The sequence below is a fragment of the Cebus imitator genome, unplaced genomic scaffold (assembly GCF_001604975.1).
Source record: "Cebus imitator isolate Cc_AM_T3 unplaced genomic scaffold, Cebus_imitator-1.0 Scaffold124, whole genome shotgun sequence".
Taxonomy (NCBI): domain Eukaryota; kingdom Metazoa; phylum Chordata; class Mammalia; order Primates; family Cebidae; genus Cebus; species Cebus imitator.
In genome coordinates this window covers 5506959-5528978 of record NW_016107439.1, presented here as the reverse complement: position 1 = coordinate 5528978, position 22020 = coordinate 5506959, and the positions used below count along the sequence as shown (strand labels likewise).

At 38.1% G+C, this 22020-nt stretch overlaps 1 protein-coding gene across 2 annotated transcripts in view; it reads left to right on the top strand.

Moving 5' to 3' along the window:
- The window catches only part of ATP10D (ATPase phospholipid transporting 10D (putative)), a 104036-nt gene that overhangs the window by 57064 nt on the left and 24952 nt on the right, over positions 1-22020 (top strand). For both annotated transcript variants that reach the window (XM_017540327.2, XM_017540326.2), the window contains exons 10-15: positions 4381-4619; positions 9741-9929; positions 13035-13644; positions 14286-14392; positions 15985-16111; positions 18590-18774. In XM_017540327.2, the coding sequence (XP_017395816.1) occupies positions 4381-4619; positions 9741-9929; positions 13035-13644; positions 14286-14392; positions 15985-16111; positions 18590-18774 (1457 nt within the window). The remainder of the gene's footprint in view (positions 1-4380; positions 4620-9740; positions 9930-13034; positions 13645-14285; positions 14393-15984; positions 16112-18589; positions 18775-22020) is intronic.

The window sequence follows — 22020 nt, the reverse complement described above, 5'->3', positions numbered from 1 at the left end:
CAAGTTGGACGTCCATTCAGAAACCCAACTATAAAGACGGTAATTATAAAGACCACAGATGGATAGATTTATAACGAAGGGAAGAAACAAGCCTAAAAAGGCTGAAAATACCCAAACTCAGAACGCCTCTCCCTCTACAGGGGATCACAGCTCCTCATCAGCAACAGAACAAGGCCTGATGGAGAAAGACTGTGTTCCATTAACAGAAGCAGGCTTTAAAAAGTGGATGATAAGAAACTTCTGGGAATTAAAAGAACTTGTTCTAACCCAATGCAAAGAAACTAAGAACTTTGAAAAAAGGTTTGACGAAATGTTAACAATAACACACAACTTAGAGAGGAATATAAATGAATTAATGGAGCTGAAAAACACAACACGAGAATTTCGTGTTTTAACAAGTTTTAACAGCCAAATTGATCAAGCAGAAGAAAAGATATCAGAGGTCGAAGACCAACTTAATGAAATAAAACAAAAAGACAAGATCAGAGAAAAAAGGTTAAAAAAGAATGAGCAAAGTGTCCAAGAAATATGGGACTTTGTGAAAAGACCTACGTTTGATAGGTGTACCTGAATGTCATGAAGAGAATCAATCCAAGCTGGAAAATACGTTTCAGGATATTACTCAGGAAAACTTTCCCAACCTAGCAAGGCAGGACAATATTCAACTCCAGGTAATACAGAGAACACCACAAAGATATTCCTCAAGAAGACCAATCAAGGCACATAATTGCCAGATTCACCAGGGTTGAAATGAAAGAGAAAATACTGAGGGCAGCCAGAGAGAAAGGTCAGGTTACCCATAAAGGGAAGCCCATCAGACTCACAGCAGATCTCTCAGCAGAAACCCTACAAGACAGAAGAGAGTGGGGGCCAATATTCAACATCCTTAAAGAAAAGAATTTTCAACCCAGGATTTTACATCCAGCCAAACTAAGCTTCATAAGTGAAGGAAAAATAAAATCTTTTGTGAACAAGCAAGCACTCAGAGATTTCATCACCACCAGGCCTGCTTTACAAGAGCTTCTGAAAGAACCACTACACATAGAAAGGAACAACCAGTATCAGCCTTTCTAAAAAATACCAAAAAATAAAGAACATCAACATAATTAAGAAATTGCATCAACTAATGGGCAAAACAGCCAGCCAACATTAAATAACAGTATCAAACTCACATATACTGTTATTAATTCTAAATTTAAATCGACTAAATCCCCCAATCCAAAGACACAGACAGGCAAAAAAAGCCAAGACCCATTGGTATGCTACATCCAGATCCATCTCACATGCAAGGATACACAAAGACTGAAAACAAAGGGATGGAGAAAAATTTACCAACCAAATAGAGAGCAAAAATAAATAAATAGAAAGCAGGAGTTGCAATTTTTGCTGATAAAATACACATTAAAGCAACAAAGATCAAAAGAAGCAAAGAAGGATATTACATAATGATAAAAGGATCAATGCAACAAGAAGAGCTAAAGATCCTAAATATATATGCACTCAATACAGGAATACCCGGATATATAAGACTTATAAAGAGACTTGGACTCCCACACAATAATAGTGGGAGACTTCAACATCAATATTAGACAGATCAATGAGACAGAAAGTTAACATGGATCCTCAGGACTTGAACTCAGATCCGGAACAAGTAGACTTAATTAACATTTATAGAACTCTCCACTTAAATACACAAAATATACACTCTTATCAGTACTACATCACACCTATTTACAGATTTAAATGAAATATCGGTTGGCTGCTTGTTAAGTATTTTCTTCCCTCATTTTTTTTTATGTCTCTATTATTAAACACAATTACAGGCATACCTATTTTTAGACTGCATTCTAGCCCAGGCAATAAAGCAACACCCCTGTTCTCTCTCCCTCTTCTTCTTCCTCTTTCTTCCTTTCCTTCATTCTTTTTTTTTTATTCTTTCTCTTTCTTTCTCAAAAAAAAAAAAAAAAAAAAAAGAATACAGACCAAAGCTATTATAATAAATAGAAGATGTTGTGAACATTCTTCACTTTATAGAATAACTTACCCAAAGCCATACTTTATTCAGGCCAAACAGAGATGAACAGAGATGACTTAGGCTGAGCAGAGACAGCTAACAATCCAACAAGCACGTGTTTATTGATTGTCTGTATTCCAGACACAGGATATAATGCTGAAAAATTCAGACAAGGCCTCTGCTCTCACAGTGCTGCTGTTAGAGAAAATAGTCACAAATACATTATTATTATTGTTATTTTTGAGATGGAGTCTTGCTCTGTCACCAGGCTGGAGTGCAGTGGCGCAATCTTGGCTCACTGCAACCTCTGCTCTTGAGTTCAAGCAATTCCCCTGCCTCAGCCTCGCGAATAGCTGGGAATACAGGTGTGCGCCACCACGCCCAGCTAATTTTTTGTATTTTAGTAGAGATGGAGTTTCACCATGTTGGCCAGGATAGTCTTGATCTCCTGACCTCATGATCCATTTGCCTTGGCTTCCCAAAGTGCTGGGATTACAGGCGTGAGCCATTGCACCTAATTTTTTAACTAAAGAAAAAAAATAATGATAAATGCTTGGTAGAAAATTAAAATAAGGTGGTATGACATAAAATGATTGGATGGCTACTTTGAACTGGAGGATCAGGCAAGGCCTCTCTAAGTGGGACATTGGGGCATAGATCTGAATGACATAATATTGAAATTCTGTACAAAAGACTTCCAGTCAGAGGGAACATCTGGTAAAGAGGCCCTCAGGCAGGGGTGAGCTTATTAATTTTCAAAGCAAAGAAAGAAGGCCAGTGAGTCTGGATTTTAGTGGGCATGTAGAAGGAGAAGCAAAATTAGGTAGGTCAGCATGGCTCTGATCATCTTGAGTTATATAAGCCAGGATAGGGAGTCCAGATTTTATTCTCAGTGAATTGTAAAGCTACTGGAGCATTTTATGCAGCAAGTGATCTGATCTGCTTTATTTTTTAGGAAGATCACTCTAGCTACTATTTGAAAAATGGATTGCAGAGGGGCAAGGAGACCAGTTATGAGACTATTGAACTGGTCCAGTTGAGAGATGATGGTGGCTTGGACTAAGGTAATGGATATGGAGAGATGTAGAGTTATTTGAGGTATTTTTTGGATGTATAGAGGACAGATGTTAGTGACACTTTGAACATAAGAAAGAAGATAGGAATAAAAAAAAAGAAGATAGGAATTAAGGAGAATTCTAGATTTCTGGCTAAAGCAACTGCGTTAACTCCTGAAGTTTCATTTACAAAGATAGTACCTATCAACTGCTGCTTTGAAGTCTGAGATTATTATGTTGGCAAAACAGATAAAATTCTCTGCCCTTTTGAATGTTATATGCTACTGGAGGATTCAAAAAATAAAATAAATAAGTATGTGTAGATGGTGGTAGGTCTTGGCATGGGATCTATTATAAATTTTGTGGTCAGATCTAGAAAGTCTTCACTGACAAGGGTACGTGTTAAAAGATGTATAAAAGGCAAGGGAGTGAGCCATACCTACATCTACTGAAAAAGCCTCATGAGCACCCAAGTGGGGGTATGAAGAATAGAGTTGGATGCATGAGTCTGAACTCCAGTGAGAGGTCAGAGTTGAAATTACAGGTTTATGCCTATATAGATGTCATTTCAAAGATGGGACCAGAAGAGATTACCAAGGAAGATGCAGGTAGAGAAGGGAAGGCACTTCTGCAACTCTCCAGTATTTGAGGGCCAAAAGGAAGAGACAGCAGGAGCAACTAAGAAGAAAAAGCCATTGAAGTAGGAGGAAAAACAGGTAAGCATGGTATCAGAGAAACTCAGACATTTCAAGAAGGAAAGAATGGCCAAGTCTGTTGGTTATTACTAAGGGTTCATGTAAGATAGGGATGGATATGATCATTGGATTTGACAACGTGGAGCTCATTGGTGACCTTGACAAGAGCAATGTCAGTGGAGATGGGGACAGAAAGCCATGAAATTACCTAAAGAGAAATTGGCGTCAGTGAAAGAGGGAAGGATGTAAGGGTGAATGAAGACATTGAGTTCAGAGAGGTGAGATTCAGATGACAAGTGGAGAGTTTGTGTCCGAAACAAAGAGCGATGCTTTGTTCACAGTAGGAGGAGGAGAAGCCAAGAGTTTAAGTACTGATGCAGATACATAGGGAGATTCGATGACGGAAAAAGAAGGGAATTTTGATCTGATTGCTTCTCCTTTTCTCAGTGAGGTATAAGGTAAGTTCATTGACTAAGGGTATGAGAGGTAGGCCTTGGCAACCAGGTTTGAAAGGTGAGGAGATGGTGTGAAATGGCTGCTTAAGTAACTGCCTGATACTTTCAACTTGTAAGTGGTTCTTCTCAGATGCTGACTCAGCGTGCTTTTTATCCCACAGCCAAGAGGCTGGAGTCCTATCAGGAAGCTGTCTCTGAAGATGAAGATTTCACAGACACACTCAGCGGTTCCGTAAGCAATATGGCAAAACAGAGAGCCCCCAGCTGCGGGACAGTTCATAATGGGCCTTTGGGAAATAAGCCCTCAAATCATCTTGCTGGGAGCTCTGTTAATCTAGGAAGTGGAGAAGGAGCCAGTGAAGTGCCTCATTCCAGACAGGCTGCTTTCAGTAGCCCCATTGTAAGTGTGAATGCATGACTAGAATCTTGCACACCCACAATGTTTGGTGAAAGGACAGACCTGTAATTATGATAGAGTCAAATTCTGTTGTATTTTCTACCTTACAAGAGACTACGTGATTGAAGCTCAGCAAGATCCCTACACATAATTAGAAGTATAAACAAACAATATCACACTATCCTATTTTTAAAAAATAACTCAATGTTGAGAAGTAGTATACCATTTCTGAAAAAATATATAATGTTTCTGGTCAGGGCTGATCATGTGTGAGCCTGAAGAAGGCTGTCTTGGTTTAAGAATCGTGGCTCACTCTCAGACCCAGCAAAGCTTACCAGAGTTATCTCCTAGACAGATAACCATATGTAATTTATAGGGACATTCATAGGCCATGTAATACATTGAATTACTTTTTATTGCTCTGTAATCTTCCAAATCCCATCAAACTTGTGGCTTCTTCCCCATTCCTAGCCTCCAGATGGTCATTTTCTAATATATCCATTTCAGAGTTCAGCAGGATGTGTTCGTGAGTTCCAGTGGGAAGTGTCACGAACTGTTTAGTCACATCCATTAACAAATTCATTTTACTCCAGAAAAACTAGAGGACCTTGCAGAAGATGGGAAAAAGAGGGAAAGATGCTGCGTGAAAAAAAATTAGAAATCAAAGTTTTGCTGTATTTAAAATTACCTCTATAAAAGTTCAATTTCCTTCTCTGCCTTTTACATTTTATACCTGTGTTTTACCAAGATGAGGATTTCCCAGCCACCAGACTGATAATACCTCCAAAATAGGCGGCATCACAAGAATAAATCAGCTTTGGGGAAGCTTTGTGTTTCTACATTGGATCTATTGTATGGTTTTCATAGTAAAGACATGATATGAGTAGACCCCAGGGGTCTCATTTGTCCTGGAAAGACCTTGAGCTTCTCAGGATCCTGGCTCTTCTCAAATTGTCAACAAATGCATAATTACAGCAACTGGAGTGATCATTTCGGTTCATCTCATTTCTGTGGCACTAATATAAAAACTATTATATTATCTTAGCCATATGTCAAGTGATTCCAAGACTTAATGTTTCTCCAACTTTTGAAATGGAAGAAGAAAGGGATGCACACAGTTCATTCTGTATACTCATTATAAGGCCATATCAGAAATATATTTTTCTTCGATTTTCTATCAATAGATTTTCTTATATTTTGTCTTTTTATCTATCCTTGTGTTGAACTTTTTCATTTTCCATTCACCTGAAAGTAAGAACATGTTGGCTCTTGTTTAGACAGAAGCACCACAGTTTGGTAATAAGGTGAGTCTGTGCCACAGCTTATTGGTTTCCTGATCAAACCTCACCCTCTTCGTGGAACAAATAATTGGTTTTTCTTAGCTTAAAGTCTTTGTCCCTTTGTAGATACAATGTACGTTGTCTAAAACATATTGTCTCTTCATATTCTGCCTCTGTCCACCAAATCTGGTGAAATATTTATTTCTTTAAGAACTAAATTAAATATCTCCTTTTCTGAAGACTCACAGATTCTCTTCTTTCAGCTTCCGAGCTCTGTTTATACCATTCCTATGTCCCTTCATCCACATGGCATTGGCCTTATTTCTGCCTCTGGCATTTCACCATTAACTCCTTGAGAGAAGGATTTAGTCATCTTGAATCAACATCTAGCACAATTTCTGGCATGTCTGTTCTCAATTAAGTATCTTTAAAGGTTGTTGAAGGAAGCTACTTACCAGGCTGTCTTTTCATCTGGGACATTTTATTTTCATTTGCTTTATACTCCAATGTCATTGCTGATTATATGGATGCTCTTGTGTTGCTGTTATTGTTGCCACTGTTTTGTTTGTGTTTTGCAAAACCATACCCTTAATATATAGAATAGCAAGGTCCCGGCCTTCCTCAATATATAAGATTATTTCTCAGTCTTTGTCTAAGCAAGTTGATTTTATCCTTTTTGAGGACTAAAGATTATTTTGAGAAAGCTATATAATCTTTGATCTGAAAAGTGAGCATCTGCAAATACATCATATAAAATTCTAAAAGCCCATCTGAGGAGCCCAGGTAAAGAACACCAGCTTGACGGCATTCTGAGAGTTGTGATGTCTAAGAGTGGAAGGTTGTAAGATGGCACCCTTCAAAGAAGGCGAGCTGTGAGCCAGCAAGTGAGGATGCTAGGCAGGCTGCTGATGCAGATGTGCCAGCCTTTGGGCATTAGAATGTCACTGAGGCCCATGAACCCTGGGTTCATATTGCCTGTTTTAGAAATAGAGACCTTTACTTTGTAAGCCAGTAAGTTTATTTGTCTTTCATCCTCTGGAGTTTTTCATTCAACAAGTATACTCTTTATTCTGCATGAAATGCTCTTCTCTTAGATCTTTGTATAGCTGTCTCCTTTCTGTCATTGAGTCTCAACTCAAATATCTTCTCAGTGAAGCCTTCTCTGCCACCTAGTTCCAAGTACATTCCATCTCTCTCTTGTCTCTCTCTGTCTCAATACAAAGGCACCTTATTTATTTGCTGTTGGGATTGTTTTGGATCTACTGTCTCCCCCAGGTAGAATGTGAGTTTCATGTAAGCCAGGATCCTGTCTGTTCTATGTACTCCTCTTCTCTTCAGGGGTGCCTGATACCACAGATCAGCAATAAATATTTTTGGGATAATGAATTTATGAATGAATTAATGGAAGGCATGACACAATACTGGGCATGAAGACGTAAAGTGATTAAGACATGGCTTCAGCCTTCAGTTTTGTTCTAGGTAGAGAAGATAGACATATAAGCAAATAATTATAGTCCTGTATTAAAGATATAGTCATAGTAGTTAATCCAAACTATAGTAAGGCCACAAAGAAGGGAGTGATTAACTCTAAGGGAGTGAAGAAGGATTAAGAAAGGCTGCCCAGAAGACTTACAATTTAGGATTAAAATAGTGAGCAGAGAGGTTCACAGATTGGAAGGGGAGGGAAAGGCATTTGGAGCTGACAGCACGTGGTACATGCAGACATTCAGAACCACAGGGTCATGGGAGAACGTGGCATGCAGCAGAAATTGTCAGTATTTGGTTATTGACCTTTGTCTTTTTTTTTCAGGACTCTGCTGTTTAGGAATCAGTGGGGAGGGAGTGGTGGCGATAGAAGTTATTTGTGTCCACTCTTAAACCAAAGTTGCAGTGGTGGAGTAGTGAACCCTTAAACTGAGTGGAGTGGCATCTGGCAATGAAATGAAAAACTTTGGGTACGGGTGGAATCAGGGAGGAGTAAAAAAACAGTATTAGAGCTCATCGGTCAACTTTAAATCCCATCTAAAGTGTCTTTGTCCATTACTCAGTTGTGGGTTTTTCTAAGTTTTGCACAAACAATTATCGTGGGCTGATGCTACTCTCTTTTTTAAAACAAAGTTAACATTTAAATTATATGGAAGCCATTCGAAAGATTCAACGAACACTATCAGAAGGAAAAGGGAGTTTTGGCCTGTTTTTGCTTGCTTAATTTGAATTTAAATAGAGGAGGGAGGAAAAAAAAATAAAGGAGTAAACCTGAATGTGAAATCTACAACTTAGTAGGAAGGCATAATAGGAATAAGGGTAAATCTAAGATTTGAGATAGACAGTTACCATGCATGACTAGAACAAAGATACTAGACTCTCATCAGGAAACCAAATAAGGCTCTGTTTACATTATGGGAAGCTGTCTGCATCATACTGTGTAATCTGTGCTTTGATTAGAAGTATAAATTTTCTTGAATATTAAAAAGATACCTACTGGAGCCCAGTGGGAGGAAACATGTGTTTATTTTCCAAAGAGTAACATCTTTTTCATCTGTTTATTTCTCTCTCATTCTTTATGTGATATGAAATTAGCAAATGATAGTAACATATGATAATACACTTTTATTGCTTACCCATGTGTCAAGTACTGAGTTAGGGATCCAAAGATCAACATGGTATGGTCCTTATTTTAATGGGCCTTCCAAATTCTCTGGGGAGAGATTCCATACATATGTAAGGAATCATTTAAAGCAAGATGGTTTGAGCCTGATTCTGAAGTTAAGACATTCAGAGAAGGCAGAAGCTGACAATCAGGGAAAAAAGAGCAAAAGTTAATAATGTAATCATGAGTCTCATAAGGAAGATTTGAATCTTGGGAGAAACAGCTACGGATACAGTCATGCAGATAAGAATTTCATGTGGTAACTCTATACCTTCACCTCAATTCAGCGACTCACTTCTTAGTCACTAGAGGGATAGCAGGGGGTGGAGGTTAGGGGAGGGTTAGCATTAGGAGAAATACATAATGTAGATGACAGGGTGATGGATGCAGCAAACCACCACGGCATGTGTATACCTATGTAACAAACCTGCACATTCTGCACATGTACCCCAGAATTTAAAGTATAATAATAATAATAAAAGAAATTAACCTATTAATCTATTTTAGTTGGACCAACTAAAGCAAAAGAATGATCCATGCCTGAAGCTTCTTTGTATGTAGATCTTTCTTTAAATCTTCTGGGCTCTGTCATGTATATTGTTTTATGGTGCTTTTCAAGGTCTTCTATGGTCCTGACTTTATAGATTTTTCCCACTTTATTTTGACAGTACTTCTCAGCATAGTTTTGCTGATCAGAGCCACACAACCCCACTTTCACACTCTGTTCCCACTCACCTCCAGCTTGGGCCAACTTCAGAATTGCTTCCATTCTCATAGCCACAGCACAGCCTTTAAGTCATGCAGTCACCTGCTTCCCTGAATTGACGACAGAAATAGTGTCTTAGTCCGTTCAGGCTGCCATAACAAAATCCTGTGTATCTCTGCTATTATGTATTTCAAAATGAGAAAACACTCAACTAGATTTGGTGGAAACTAAACTCCTGTTTAGTTTAATAGTGAAGATAGTTTCCATTGATAATGTGCATTCTGGATTTTCCATTTATTTTTATATCTTTTATTTTCCTATTCTCACTTCCCGTGACACAGTACACATTAAAATTGTTTTCAGAAAAATCAAGTTCACTATCTCATGATTCATTTAGATCTTGGCTATAAAAGTTGTTTCTCATGTTGATTTAAAACTAATGTTTATATGCTTATTATAACAACACACTGTCTTAATTGGATCTTCAGGAAACAGATGTGGTACCAGACACCAGGCTTTTAGACAAATTTAGTCAGATCACACCCCAGCTCTTTATGCCACTAGATGAGACCATCCAAAATCCACCACTGGAAACTTTGTACATCATTGACTTCTTCATTGCATTGGCAATTTGCAACACAGTAGTGGTTTCTGCTCCTAACCAACCCCGACAAAAGGTAAGGTCTTTAATGCAAACAAGGGTCACTTTCCAGAAGAGAATTTTGGGTTTAAATGTATCTATACTGAGCCTGATATATGGATAAAAATTATAAATAATAGCAGCTATATAACATTTAGTTAGCATTTGTTCTGTGCTCTGCACTTACCACGGCTGTGTCATGAGTCCCCAAACCCCCAGGCCGCAGACCAGTAACAGTCTGTGGCCTGTTAGGAACCAGTCTGCACATCAGGAGGGGAGGAGAGGGCCAGGGAGCTCTGCCTCCTGTCAGATCAGGGGCAGCATTAGATTCTCATAGGATTGTGAACCCTATTATGAACTGCACGTGCACAGATCTAGGTTATGCCCTCCTTATGAGAATCTAACTAATGCCCAGAGAATCTAACTAATACCTGATGAGCTGAAGTCCTACCGAGCCCATCAGTGGAAAATTGTCTTCACAATACCGATCCCTGGTGCCAAAATCGTTGTGGACTGCTGGTCTAAGGGATTTATTGGTATTAACAGTTTAATCCTCCTAACAATCCTGAGTTAGATGCTATTACCCTACTATTCTCCATTTTACAGATGAGGCTAAGTAATTTTCCCAGGGTAACAAAACAGGTTTGTGGAGAGATGGGATTTGAACCTAGGAAATATAGATAGCTCAGTGCTACCATATTATATGCCTCTAAGAAGGTAGTGATGAGAGCAGTTGTTTTTGCCTTATTTTGCCAAATTGAAGCTTTCTTTGAGGCTTCTGAGACCTCCAACATCATATGTAGTATATCAGTCAAAATATACAGTATTGGATTCAATTTCTTGTTTAATGATAATGTATCTTTTTGCATACCAGTTGAGTTAGATTTAATCAGTGTAAAATCCAGTACATTACCAAGCCAGATTTTTCTTTCCTTTTTTTTTTTATTTGAGACAGAGTCCCACCAAGTCTCTCAGACTGAAGTGCAGTGGCATGATCTCAGCTCACTGCAACCTCCGCCTCCCAGGTTCAATCAATTGTCCTGTCTAAGCCTCCTGAGTAGCTGGGCTTATAGGTGCCCACCACCATGCCCCACTAATTTTTGTAGTGCTGATAGAGACAGGGTTACACCATATTGGCCAGGCTGGTCTTGAACTCCTAACCTCAGGTGATCCACCCGCCTCAGCCTCCCAGAGCGCTGGGATTACAGATGTGAGCTGCCGTGTCCTGCCTTTCTTTTTTTTTTTTTTTTCTGAGACAGGGCTTCAACTCTGTCATCCAGCTTGAAGCACAGTGGTGCAATCACAGCTTACTGTAGCCTTGGGCTCAAGCAGTCCTACTGCCTCAGCCTTCTGAGTAGCTGGGACCACAAGTGTTTGCCACCATCCCCAGCTAATTTTTAAAATTTTTTGTAAACATGGGATGTTGTTCTGTTTTCCAGGCTTGTCTTGAACTCCTGAGCTCAAGCAATCCTCCCACATCAGCCTCCCAGAGTGCTGGGATTACAAGCATGAGCCACTACACCTGCCCCCCCCTCAAAAAAAGCTGGATTTTTAAAGTCTACTTGTAGCTTAGAATTCATGGAAAATTCATTTTTAATGAAAAGGAAAGCCTGTTTAACAGGCTGGTGATTCACCACTTGCCGTGTTAGCCTCGTTGTGTACAACTGTCTCACCTTTTACACACTTAAAATTCAATTTGCAGCACAACCCAATTCAATTTAATTTTCCATCAGTTCATTTTCTTTTGGCAGCTTCAGAGTTGGTCAACTTTAACATAAAAATAATTTACTTCCAATTAAGTTGTGCTTTATCGGGACCTGTATTTTTACAAGGCTTTGCCTTCAGGAAGTTGCTCTTTGAAAAAGTGATTATGCAGTTAGAGAATAAAGCTGTTCTTTCCCCCAGCCACATAATTTTTCTAATAAATCTGTTTCCAAAGTAAGCATCTTTTGGTGTTTTCCTTTTAAGAAATATTATTGCCTTATTCCCAAAGAATATATTTTACTGCTTGAAAGAAAATCTCTGAAGCATGTAAGAGTCTAAGCCTCATAATATTTCAAGGTAATGATAGAAAGGCAGTGAATAAGTAGCTACTCAGCATTCATGTGAAATATAGAAGCCTCATCTGTGATTGGGTTTTACGCTTCACTTCTGAGTTGCTAATAAATTTGAAAATCAATCAGCATAAGACCTTCAAATTATTATAAAATTAGTTATTTTTAGGGGAAAACTTTTTAATTTATTGAGCATTTCTGAATGAGAAAATTTTTCCCTCCAATTAATTGGTCTTCCATGATTAGTGTGAATTTCTAAGTTTAATCACTGATGAAAGTTACGATTTAAGAGAAGCCAGGGTACAAATAGAAAAAGTACTATGAAAATAGAAATTCAAATTCACATTATGATATTGATAACACTTCTTGATGAAGCTACTTTGCTTATTGGTCTGTTTAAAAGTCAAAGTAACAAACTTTGTAGAATCTGGAAAATAAAAGAGAAAAATGTGTTTTGTAATCTTTTGATTTGCTTTCTTCTGGTATTTTTGTTATGAGTGTTATTACTTATTTGTTACTTTTTTACGCTAGTCTATAGCTTTTTCGATATTGCCCTATAGACTTTATAAGCTTTATTTTTAAATATTATGTAACATTTCAAGATGTGTCTATTTTGCTGTTATTGAATACTTAATTTGCTTATAATTTTAAAATTGTTATTGTTAGGATGCACACAATAACGATTATGGAGTTTCTGTATTTCAAGTTATTTCTTTAGGAAAAAAATCACTGAAGGATGTCCACTGCCAGCAATATTAGCATTTTATATCTTTCATTATCAGTTGTCAAATGTATTTCTAAATGGTTGTAGGAATGTATGTTATTCATTTTAATATTATTAAAATATTAGCAAAATATTAAGTTAACATTTAAAATATTAATAAAAATCAAATTATTTAGATATTTATAAAAACACAAATTTTTATTTTTATTAATATTTTCCATGGTAGTTGTAAATAGGGAACAGGCTGCTAGCCATTTAAGAGAGTGGTAACTCTTTTTGTATCTAATTTATTCTCAGTTTGCCTTCAAAGGTGTTATAAACTGCTTTTGACTGTATTGAGACCTTCCTAAATTGTCTTTCATAGATCAGACACCCTTCACTGGGAGGGATGCCCATTAAGTCTTTGGAAGAGATTAAAAATCTTTTCCAGAGATTGTCTGTTCGAAGGTCAAGTTCTCCATCACTTGCCAGTGGGAAAGAGCCATCTTCTGGAGTTCCGAACGCCTTTGTGAGCAGACTCCCTCTCTTTAGTCGAATGAAACTGGCTTCACCTGTGGAGGAAGAGGTCTCCCAGATGCGTGAGATACCCCAGTGCTCCAGTAGCTCAGCTTGCTGCACAGAAACAGAGAAACAACACAGTGATGGAGGCCTCCTGAATGGCAAGGTGGAGTCCCTCCCTGGACAGCCATTGGCCTGCAACCTGTGTTACGAGGCCGAGAGCCCAGATGAAGCAGCCTTAGTGTATGCCGCCAGGGCTTACCAATGCACTTTACAGTCCCGGACACCAGAGCAGGTCATGGTGGACTTTGCTGCTTTGGGACCGTTAACATTTCAACTTCTACACATCCTGCCCTTTGACTCAGTAAGAAAAAGAATGTCCGTTGTGGTCCGGCACCCCCTTTCCAATCAAGTTGTGGTGTATACGAAGGGTGCTGATTCTGTGATCATGGAGTTATTGTCAGCGGCTTCCCCAGGTAAGTTTATAAAAGGTGAGGTAGTGATTTGAAAATCTTGGAGATTAAAAGACCACATTCGATGGCTTTATAAAGGCAAAGAAATAGGTATTTGGGGATTAATCTCATTTGGTGAAGTAGAGAGAAGCTGCCTAGGATTTGATGGGAAAGTGAATAAGTTTTGGGGCTACCCAGATATGAGTTCAAATGTGAACTCCATCATTAGCTGGGTCTTAATAAAGTTACTTAACTATTCTGTGCATTAAGTATTCAATTCAATGGGTCTACGAGTACCTCCTTGGTAGATTCTTGAAAGGTTTAATAACATACCATATGCAATGTATGAAGAGCCTTTGGCCAAGTGTCTAGCAAATGGTAAGCGCCCAATAACTGTTAGCTAGAGGCATTATTATAGCTATGTTACTGTGTTATTGATTATGTGGGAATGGTGTTTGTATCAAGTTCTTGTACTTCCCTCTGCCCAAAGGAAAACAAAGGAAAGATTTATTCTGAGTGGTCCCTTTTACAGATACCCATTTGGGATTCAAAACCAGAAGGCTTTTTTTGTTTGTTTAATGTGGATTAAACTACTGTTGTTTTTAAAAATATTTATGTAATTGGACAGACTGGTAGGAACTCAAGCATCTTATCCATTATTTCAGATGGAGCAAGTCTGGAAAAACAGCAGTTGATAATAAGGGAGAAAACCCAGAAGCACTTGGATGACTATGCCAAACAAGGCCTTCGTACGCTATGTATAGCAAAGAAGGTGAGACTGCTTAGTGTGCTGCTCCACCTTTTTTGTTTTTTTCCCTTGTTCATGGACTGGAAACCAGCATGTGGCAAACCCTAATCCAGGCACTGGGGAAAGTCCTCTGAACGCTGGCTCTCTTTTTACCTACTCTATTCCATATATTTGTTAGTTTGAAGTTTGTTTGAAGTATTTTGCTAGAAGGGTCCCTGAAAGTTATTTTCTCTTAAGTTCTTGCATGTTTTAATATGTCAGTGAGTGCCTTTATATGTAAACAGCTGTTTGGCTGGGAAAAAAAATCTCTGGATCCTACTTTCCTTCCCTCAGGATTGAAAATGTTGTTCGCTCTGTCTTACAGCATTAAATGTGCTTTGAAAAGAATGCCACAGATCAGCCTTAATTTTTTCATTGTAAGTTCTTAATATTCTTATGTGCCCATAACTCTTTATATGTAAATCCAGGTAAATATCTTAGATATTATCTCAGTAGTGATTATTCTCTATTGAGAATGATTTTGGTACATAGCATATTCTTTCTAAACAAAAGCGTAGTAAGAAAGAAGATGGAACTCCAAGAAATTATTTGAGGGATGTTCTTACCAGAACTTTTCATTTCTTACCCACGTTCTGTTCATGGGAGCTGCATTAGGGAAAGTGGAATCTGTTGTAGACCCTAAGGAACTCAATCAACCAGCTGCATGAGGAATCAAAAACCTGATGGCTGGGCGCAGTGGCTCACGCCTGTAATCCCAACACTTTGGGAGGCTGACGCAGGTGGATCACCTAAGGTCCGGAGTTCGAGACCAGTCTGGTTAACATGGTGAAACCCTGTCTCTACTAAAAATACAAAAATGAGCTGGGTCTGGTGGTGCATGCCTGTAATCCCAGCTACTCAGAAGGCTGAGGCAAAAGAATTGCTTGAACCTGGGAGGCAGAGGTTGCAGTGAACTGAGATTGCGCCACCGCACTCCAGTCTGGGTGACAGAGCAAAACTCCATCTCAAAAAAAAAAAAAAAATCTGCCCCACACACAGTTGAAGGAAGAATGGAGAATTCAAAATCAAACCAACTCTGCCTTTTCAATGGAATGATCCTGACCTTGATAAAAATGTAGCCCAACAGGTGTCAGATTATCTCAAATCCAAGGACCTGTGAGCAAGAATGAGTAGCGAGAGAGAGAGAGAGGAATTGCCTCACCTCTTTACTCCATGCTGCTTTATAAAAACTGAAATGTAGATTTCTCCTTCTGTGGCAACCTAAAGACAAAGGAAAATACATCATTGATCACTTTTGCAGGAATTTTATTTAATTTTTGTTTGGAATAAGACTTGTTTTACCTGCCTCGTTTCACTGTCATCATACATGGTGCCTAGAATTTCCAAAGATGCTGAGTTAAAGGCTCCATCCATCATCCGTGTTGCACTTGTCTGATCGCAAGAGTTTGGTAAGATAGTGTCCAGGTGGTGTGAGAATATGAACCTGACTTGGCTGTGCCCAGAGGGAGGAATATGTAAAATGAGTTGATGGTTTGACATTTTGCCAAAGGTCAGCCCTGGTATGCCTGCAAGATCATATGGCTTGCTTCATGCCTCTCTTTTAATTCTTCCCATAGGTCATGAGTGACGCTGAATATGCAGAGTGGCTGAGGAATCATTTTTTAGCTGAAACCAGCATTGACAACAGGGAAGAATTACTACTTGAATCTGCCATGAGGTTGGAGAACAAACTTACCTTACTTGGTAGGTGAATGATGTTGTATTGCCTGAATCGAGGATTTTGAAAAATACTGGATATCTCTGAATAAGGGTGCCTTTTTTTCCACTATGATCTAATAAACATATATGGGTCTGCCTACCCTGTCCAGTGTCATCTCTATCCAACTTCCAGTCCATTCTATTCTGTTTTCCCCTGCAGTGAACTAGACTTCACTTGTGGTGGGATCAGAATTGTCACATTAAGAAGATCACGTAAAACCCAACACTAAACATAGAATACAAAGCCAACTAAATGTTCCAAATAAATATCTTGGTTCATATCAAGATAAATATCAAGAACAGAGTTTCTTTTCAGGCATTGGATAAGATGCCTAATATGTGTTATCTTTTTTTGAACTCTCACAACAAATCGCCATCTTATATAGAGGAAATTTGGGGCACAGAGCAGTTCAATGACTTGTTCAAGGTCACATGCTAGTAGCTAACAGTTACTCATTAACCCAACGTGGAACTCATAGCTGCCTGGCTCCAGGTCCCAGCTATTTATCCTGTACCTGCTTCTAGACTAAAAAAAATTATTTTTCTTCTCTTCCTGATTTCAACTAAAGTTGCACAACTGACACCTTTTGTCTTGGATTAAATTGCATCTTAGAATTATCTGAAGTGCTTTAAAAAAAAATACTGATGCTGCACCCTATCCCCTGGGATTCTGTGGTCTGTTGTGTGGCTTGGGCATTGGAACTTTTTAAAGCTCCCTAAAGTGATGCTAAAGGTGGTCAAGTTTGAGAACCACTGCTTAGAGTCTGGAGATCAGATTCTAACATAAGCTCTGATAATACCAAGAGACCAGCTTCTGAGCTCCATTCCTCTGTTTAGGAGAAAAACATTGACCTAGCTTATTATCTAGCAGATAGAGCAATGATGCCTACCCTAAGTGCTTTCTCCGTGACAGTGTAAGTAGTATACGTCCACATTTCCTCATCTGCGATTCCAAAATCAAAAATGCTCCATGGGTTTAGTGCCAAAATTCATTTGGCAGAAAAATCAGACCTGATTTGTCGTAAGACTATTTATAGTTCTTTATTATCCTAATTTGTGTGAACATTTTTAAGTTTTCCTGCAGAAATATTAATACACTTGATTACCAAGTATTGTAGAATATGGTATATGCACCCTATTACTTTTTTAATATTTGAAAAACATTTGGATTCCAAAACCATATGGCCCCAATTGTTTCAGAAAAGGGAACTTTAGACCAATGAAAGAATGTCGCAAATAGACATTACATCTTATTGGCAAGAGCATTCTTTAAAAGCCTGTCCTTTAAAGGACATGAACAGACATTTTTCTAAAAAAGACATACAAGTGGCCAACAAACATGAAAAAATGCTCAACATCACCATCAGATGCAGACAAGTGCAAATTAAAACCACAATGAGATGCCATCTTATACCAGTCAGAATGGCTATTAAAACGTCAGAAAACAACAGATGTTGGCAAGGATACAGAGAAAAGGGAATGCTTACATACTGCTGGTTGGAATGTAAATTAGTACAACCTCTATGGAAAACAGTATGGAGATTTCTCAAAGAACTAAAAATGGAACAATCCCACTACTGGGTATCTACTCAAAGGAAAATAAATCATTATATCAAAAAAGTACCTGCACTTAGAGGTTTATTACAGCCCTGTTTACAATAGCAAAGTTGTAGAATCAATCTAAGTGTTCATCAACAAACAAAGAATATGTGATATATATACATATCATGTATATATATATATATCTCACATACACACCACGGAATCCTACTCAGCTATAAAAAAAGAATGAAATTGTGTCTTTTGCAGCAACATGGATAGAACCGGGTGCCATTATCTTAAGTGAAATAACCCAGAAACAGTCAAATACGACATGTTCTCACTTATAAGTGGGAGCCAAATAATGTGTACACATGAACATGGAAAATGAAATAGTAGACATTGGAGACTCAGAAAGGCAGAGGATAGGTTCGGGGACAAGGGATGAGAAATTACCTAACAGGTACAGTTTACCCTATTTGCATGATGGTTACGCTGAGAGCCCAGATTTCGCCCCTACACAATATGTCAGTGCAACAAAACTGCGTTTGCACCCCTTAAATCTATAAAAATAAAAATAAATAAAATCCTACCCTTATTCTTGGGAATATCATAAAATTGTAGAATAAGTTTACATAAATAATTGACTCAAACCCCTTCAATTTACAGATTAGAAAACTAGCCAAAAGGAGAACAAGTAAGTTTGATAAATCCATTGATCCCTGAGGCTTCCTTCCCAGAATATTACATTGCGTATAATTTTGGTCTGGGTTGTCAAACCTCCTTTGACTCTCCCGAATCAACTGGGCAGTTTATATAGTTTAGGGTTGAGTTGGCTAGTAGATATGATTAAATTGTACCCTAGGTGAGCTTCAGCTGGCTTTGGTTTCTTACAAGTCCTGTTGCATTTTCGTTATTTTTTAGGTGCTACTGGCATTGAAGACCGGCTGCAGGAGGGAGTCCCTGAATCCATAGAAGCTCTTCACAAAGCTGGAATCAGGATGTGGATGCTGACAGGGGACAAGCAGGAGACAGCTGTCAACATAGCGTATGCATGCAAGCTACTAGAGCCAGATGACAAGCTTTTTATCCTCAGTACCCAAAGTAAAGTGCGTATCTTGAGATTAAACTGGTTCCTTCTGAGATTTGATGTATGCAAGCAGGAAAAACAAAACAAAACTAAACAGCAACCGTTAGCTTTTCTTTTTCTTTTTTTTTTTTTTTTTTTTTGAGACAGAGTTTTGCTCTGTCACCCAGGCTGGAGTGCAGTGATGTGATATTTTGGCTCACTCCGACCTCCGCCTCCTAGGTTCAAGCAATTCTCCTGCCTCAGTCTCCCAAGTAGCTGGGATTACAGGCGTCCGCCACCACGCCCGGCTAATTTTTGTGTTATTAGTAGAGAAGGAGTTTCGCCATGTTGGGCAGGCTGGTCTCAAACTTCTGGACCTCAGGTGATCTGCCTGCTTCAGCCTCCCAAAGTGCTGGGATTACGGCATGAGCCACTGTGCCTGGCCAGCAACCATTAGCTTCTTGATAATTTTTTCTATCCAGAAACCTACCTTGTTCTTGGAAGGATGTCATAGTTCTTCTAAAGGCTTGGTGGAAAATTATAATGATTCAGAGGAATCATTGCTGAATAAAGGCAAGAAAAAAGTTTTGTTTTTATTATTTTTATTTGCCTTCCTCACCTCCACACTGGATTACCACGGATTTGACAAGACTTAGCCCAAAATGGGAAAATATATCAAGTCCTGAGACAGGAATCCACCTTCCCTTCAAGATGAGAAAAAGTGATAGTTTCTATTGAAATCAGGTGAATATAAAATATTTTTTATGGCAATTCTAAAAGTAGACTCTTAGGGAAATCATGCCCTCTTGTGGTAATTCCTAGGTAGTGCTCCCAAGAATATCCTGTTTGAAGAACTGTTTAAGGGAAGAGGAAAATGTCGTTTTTTTAAAGAAGGAATTTTAGTCTTAGAATCAGCCCAGTTTTTTCTAGTTTTGCCTCCTGCTAATCACGAATACCAATGTTTAATCAGATAAATAAGGGTTTTATTTTTCTCAGAAGCTTTCCAGTATAGCGATACCCTCCAAGACTTGTGCACGTTGTTTATTTTTGTTGAAAATCTTCCTCCCACTCTTCTTCAGCAGCCAGATTTAATCAGTGATATCAGTCCCATCACTGCATCTGCCTTCTCTGAAATCTTGTGGCATTTTTCTTCAGGATCACTTCTTGAACTTTGTCACAGACTGCCTCATTGGTTAGCATGTTTTTATGGTCAGGCCTCAACCAGCACCCAAATAAATAGTACATTTCAAGAAAAAGGAAAAAAAAAGAGTGGGTTCTCCTTTACAGTGGCCCAATGACCATAACCACAACCACCAGCCAACTCCCAGCAGCTGCAGGGCGCTGAACACAAAAAAATGCTTAGTCATTTCAGTCACCAAAATAATGTAGCCTGGGTGGCCGGTCAGGCCGGTTGTCCTGGTGATTGAGGAGGTGAAGCTAGCATTTGAGGCCAGCATGGGCAACATAAGAACTTGACATTCAAAACAAAACAAAAAAAAAAAACTATCGATCAAATGCTTGGCTGTCGCTGACCATGTTTGTGGCCTTGGAGAGTTACTTACCTTCCTGTGCTGCTTTTTCCTTACTTGTAATGGGAGAGTAATGACTATTTCATGGGGTTTTTGTGGGCACCAAATGAGAAAATATAAGTTGTTTAAGGAGGTGCCTAGGAGATGAGATTCAGCAGACATTAAAAAAGAAAGGTAGACTTTTCGTGAACAGTAAAATCTTTAGGACTGTAAAATTCATTTATAAAGCAGTATATCCATGTAAAAAAATTACACTTGTACCCCTTAAATTTATATAAATAGGACATTATTTATAAATTCACAATTTACCTTATGTTTAAAGGCATTTAAAACTATCAATTCAAGAAGTATTTACTGAGTATCTATAATTTTTTTTTGCTATCAATAGTTATTTCACGTGTGAATTTTCCAAATAACTAAATATAATACAACAAACATAATTAATTTAATTTTATCACAACTCAAGGTAAAAAGCCTGGCACACAGCCGAGGCTATATTAGTAGAATTTAACTCCTTTCTTTCCTCCTCACACTCCAAGTCCTCCAGGAATCACTAAAGGACTTGAAGATCATGGAGCCCAGTGTGTCACTTAGTGAAGGAATTGCTCCTATAACATTCTAAGTAGGCAATGTGGCAGCCAGTGGAATGTCTGACGTCATCTCTGTTGTGTCAACTTTACAAATTTTCATCAACATTGTTCTTCAATTTGCAAATTAGATTATAAGTGTTGCCAGTTACAAACTTTACCTTTTATTCTCATAGAAGTTTTTTTTCTTCATTTATTTTAATATAGTCATATCCTGTATGTAACTAATTATTTGCATTAGAATATATAAAGGCCTTTCAGGATTGATCATTTAATTTTTTAAGTTTTATTTTTGTAATGTCATTTAAATTTTCTCCTGATTGGTAACTTTCTATCTTCATAATTTATATTAGAATCTACAAAAGGCTTCTCATACATGATCTCATTTGACAATTATAACAAACAGGCGTAGAAGATAAATGATCTGTTTTATAACCTGAGACTCCAAATGTTTGTGGTTTCTCTAAGTACAGCTGATTACTCACCTAAAACTTTAAATTTTCTGATTCCTATTTCAGTATATTTTAAATTATATATTACATATTATATATATATATACAGTTGATTCTCATTATTTGTGAAGTTATAGTTTAGGTAGTTACCTTGAGCTCTGAATTAGTAAACACTGACCACTGCTTCTAGAGGAGACCAGCTTCCTCTAAGCCTCTAATTACAACATACAGTCAACAATCAATACATGACCTTGTTTCTTCTTAAATGCACCTTACTTAATATATATATATATTAATAATTCATTAACATTTAATGCATCGCCAACAGCACTGTAACTTATACTCAAACAAAGCTTATCTAATATGGGTAATTTCCCCATAAAATTTCCACATCGCAGCCTTTTCTGCTTAGAAACATTGCAGCACCATGATTGGGAGTCATTTTAAATAGCAAAATCACTGCAAAAAGCAGAAAGATGCAAAAAATATGGCACCAAATAGTCCATGAAAAGTAGACTTTGTTACAGTTTGAGAAGTGACAAAAGAAGGCCAAGCTTCATGGTGTTCAGCTTCAGCTGGGACTATGCATATGGCATGACTCAAGTGTCACTCTATGCATGTGACACTCAGATGTCACTCTATGACATATGACCACAAAAGCACCACAAGTATTGTGAATTTATAGATAAATTTTAACAAGTAGGTGAATTTACAAGTG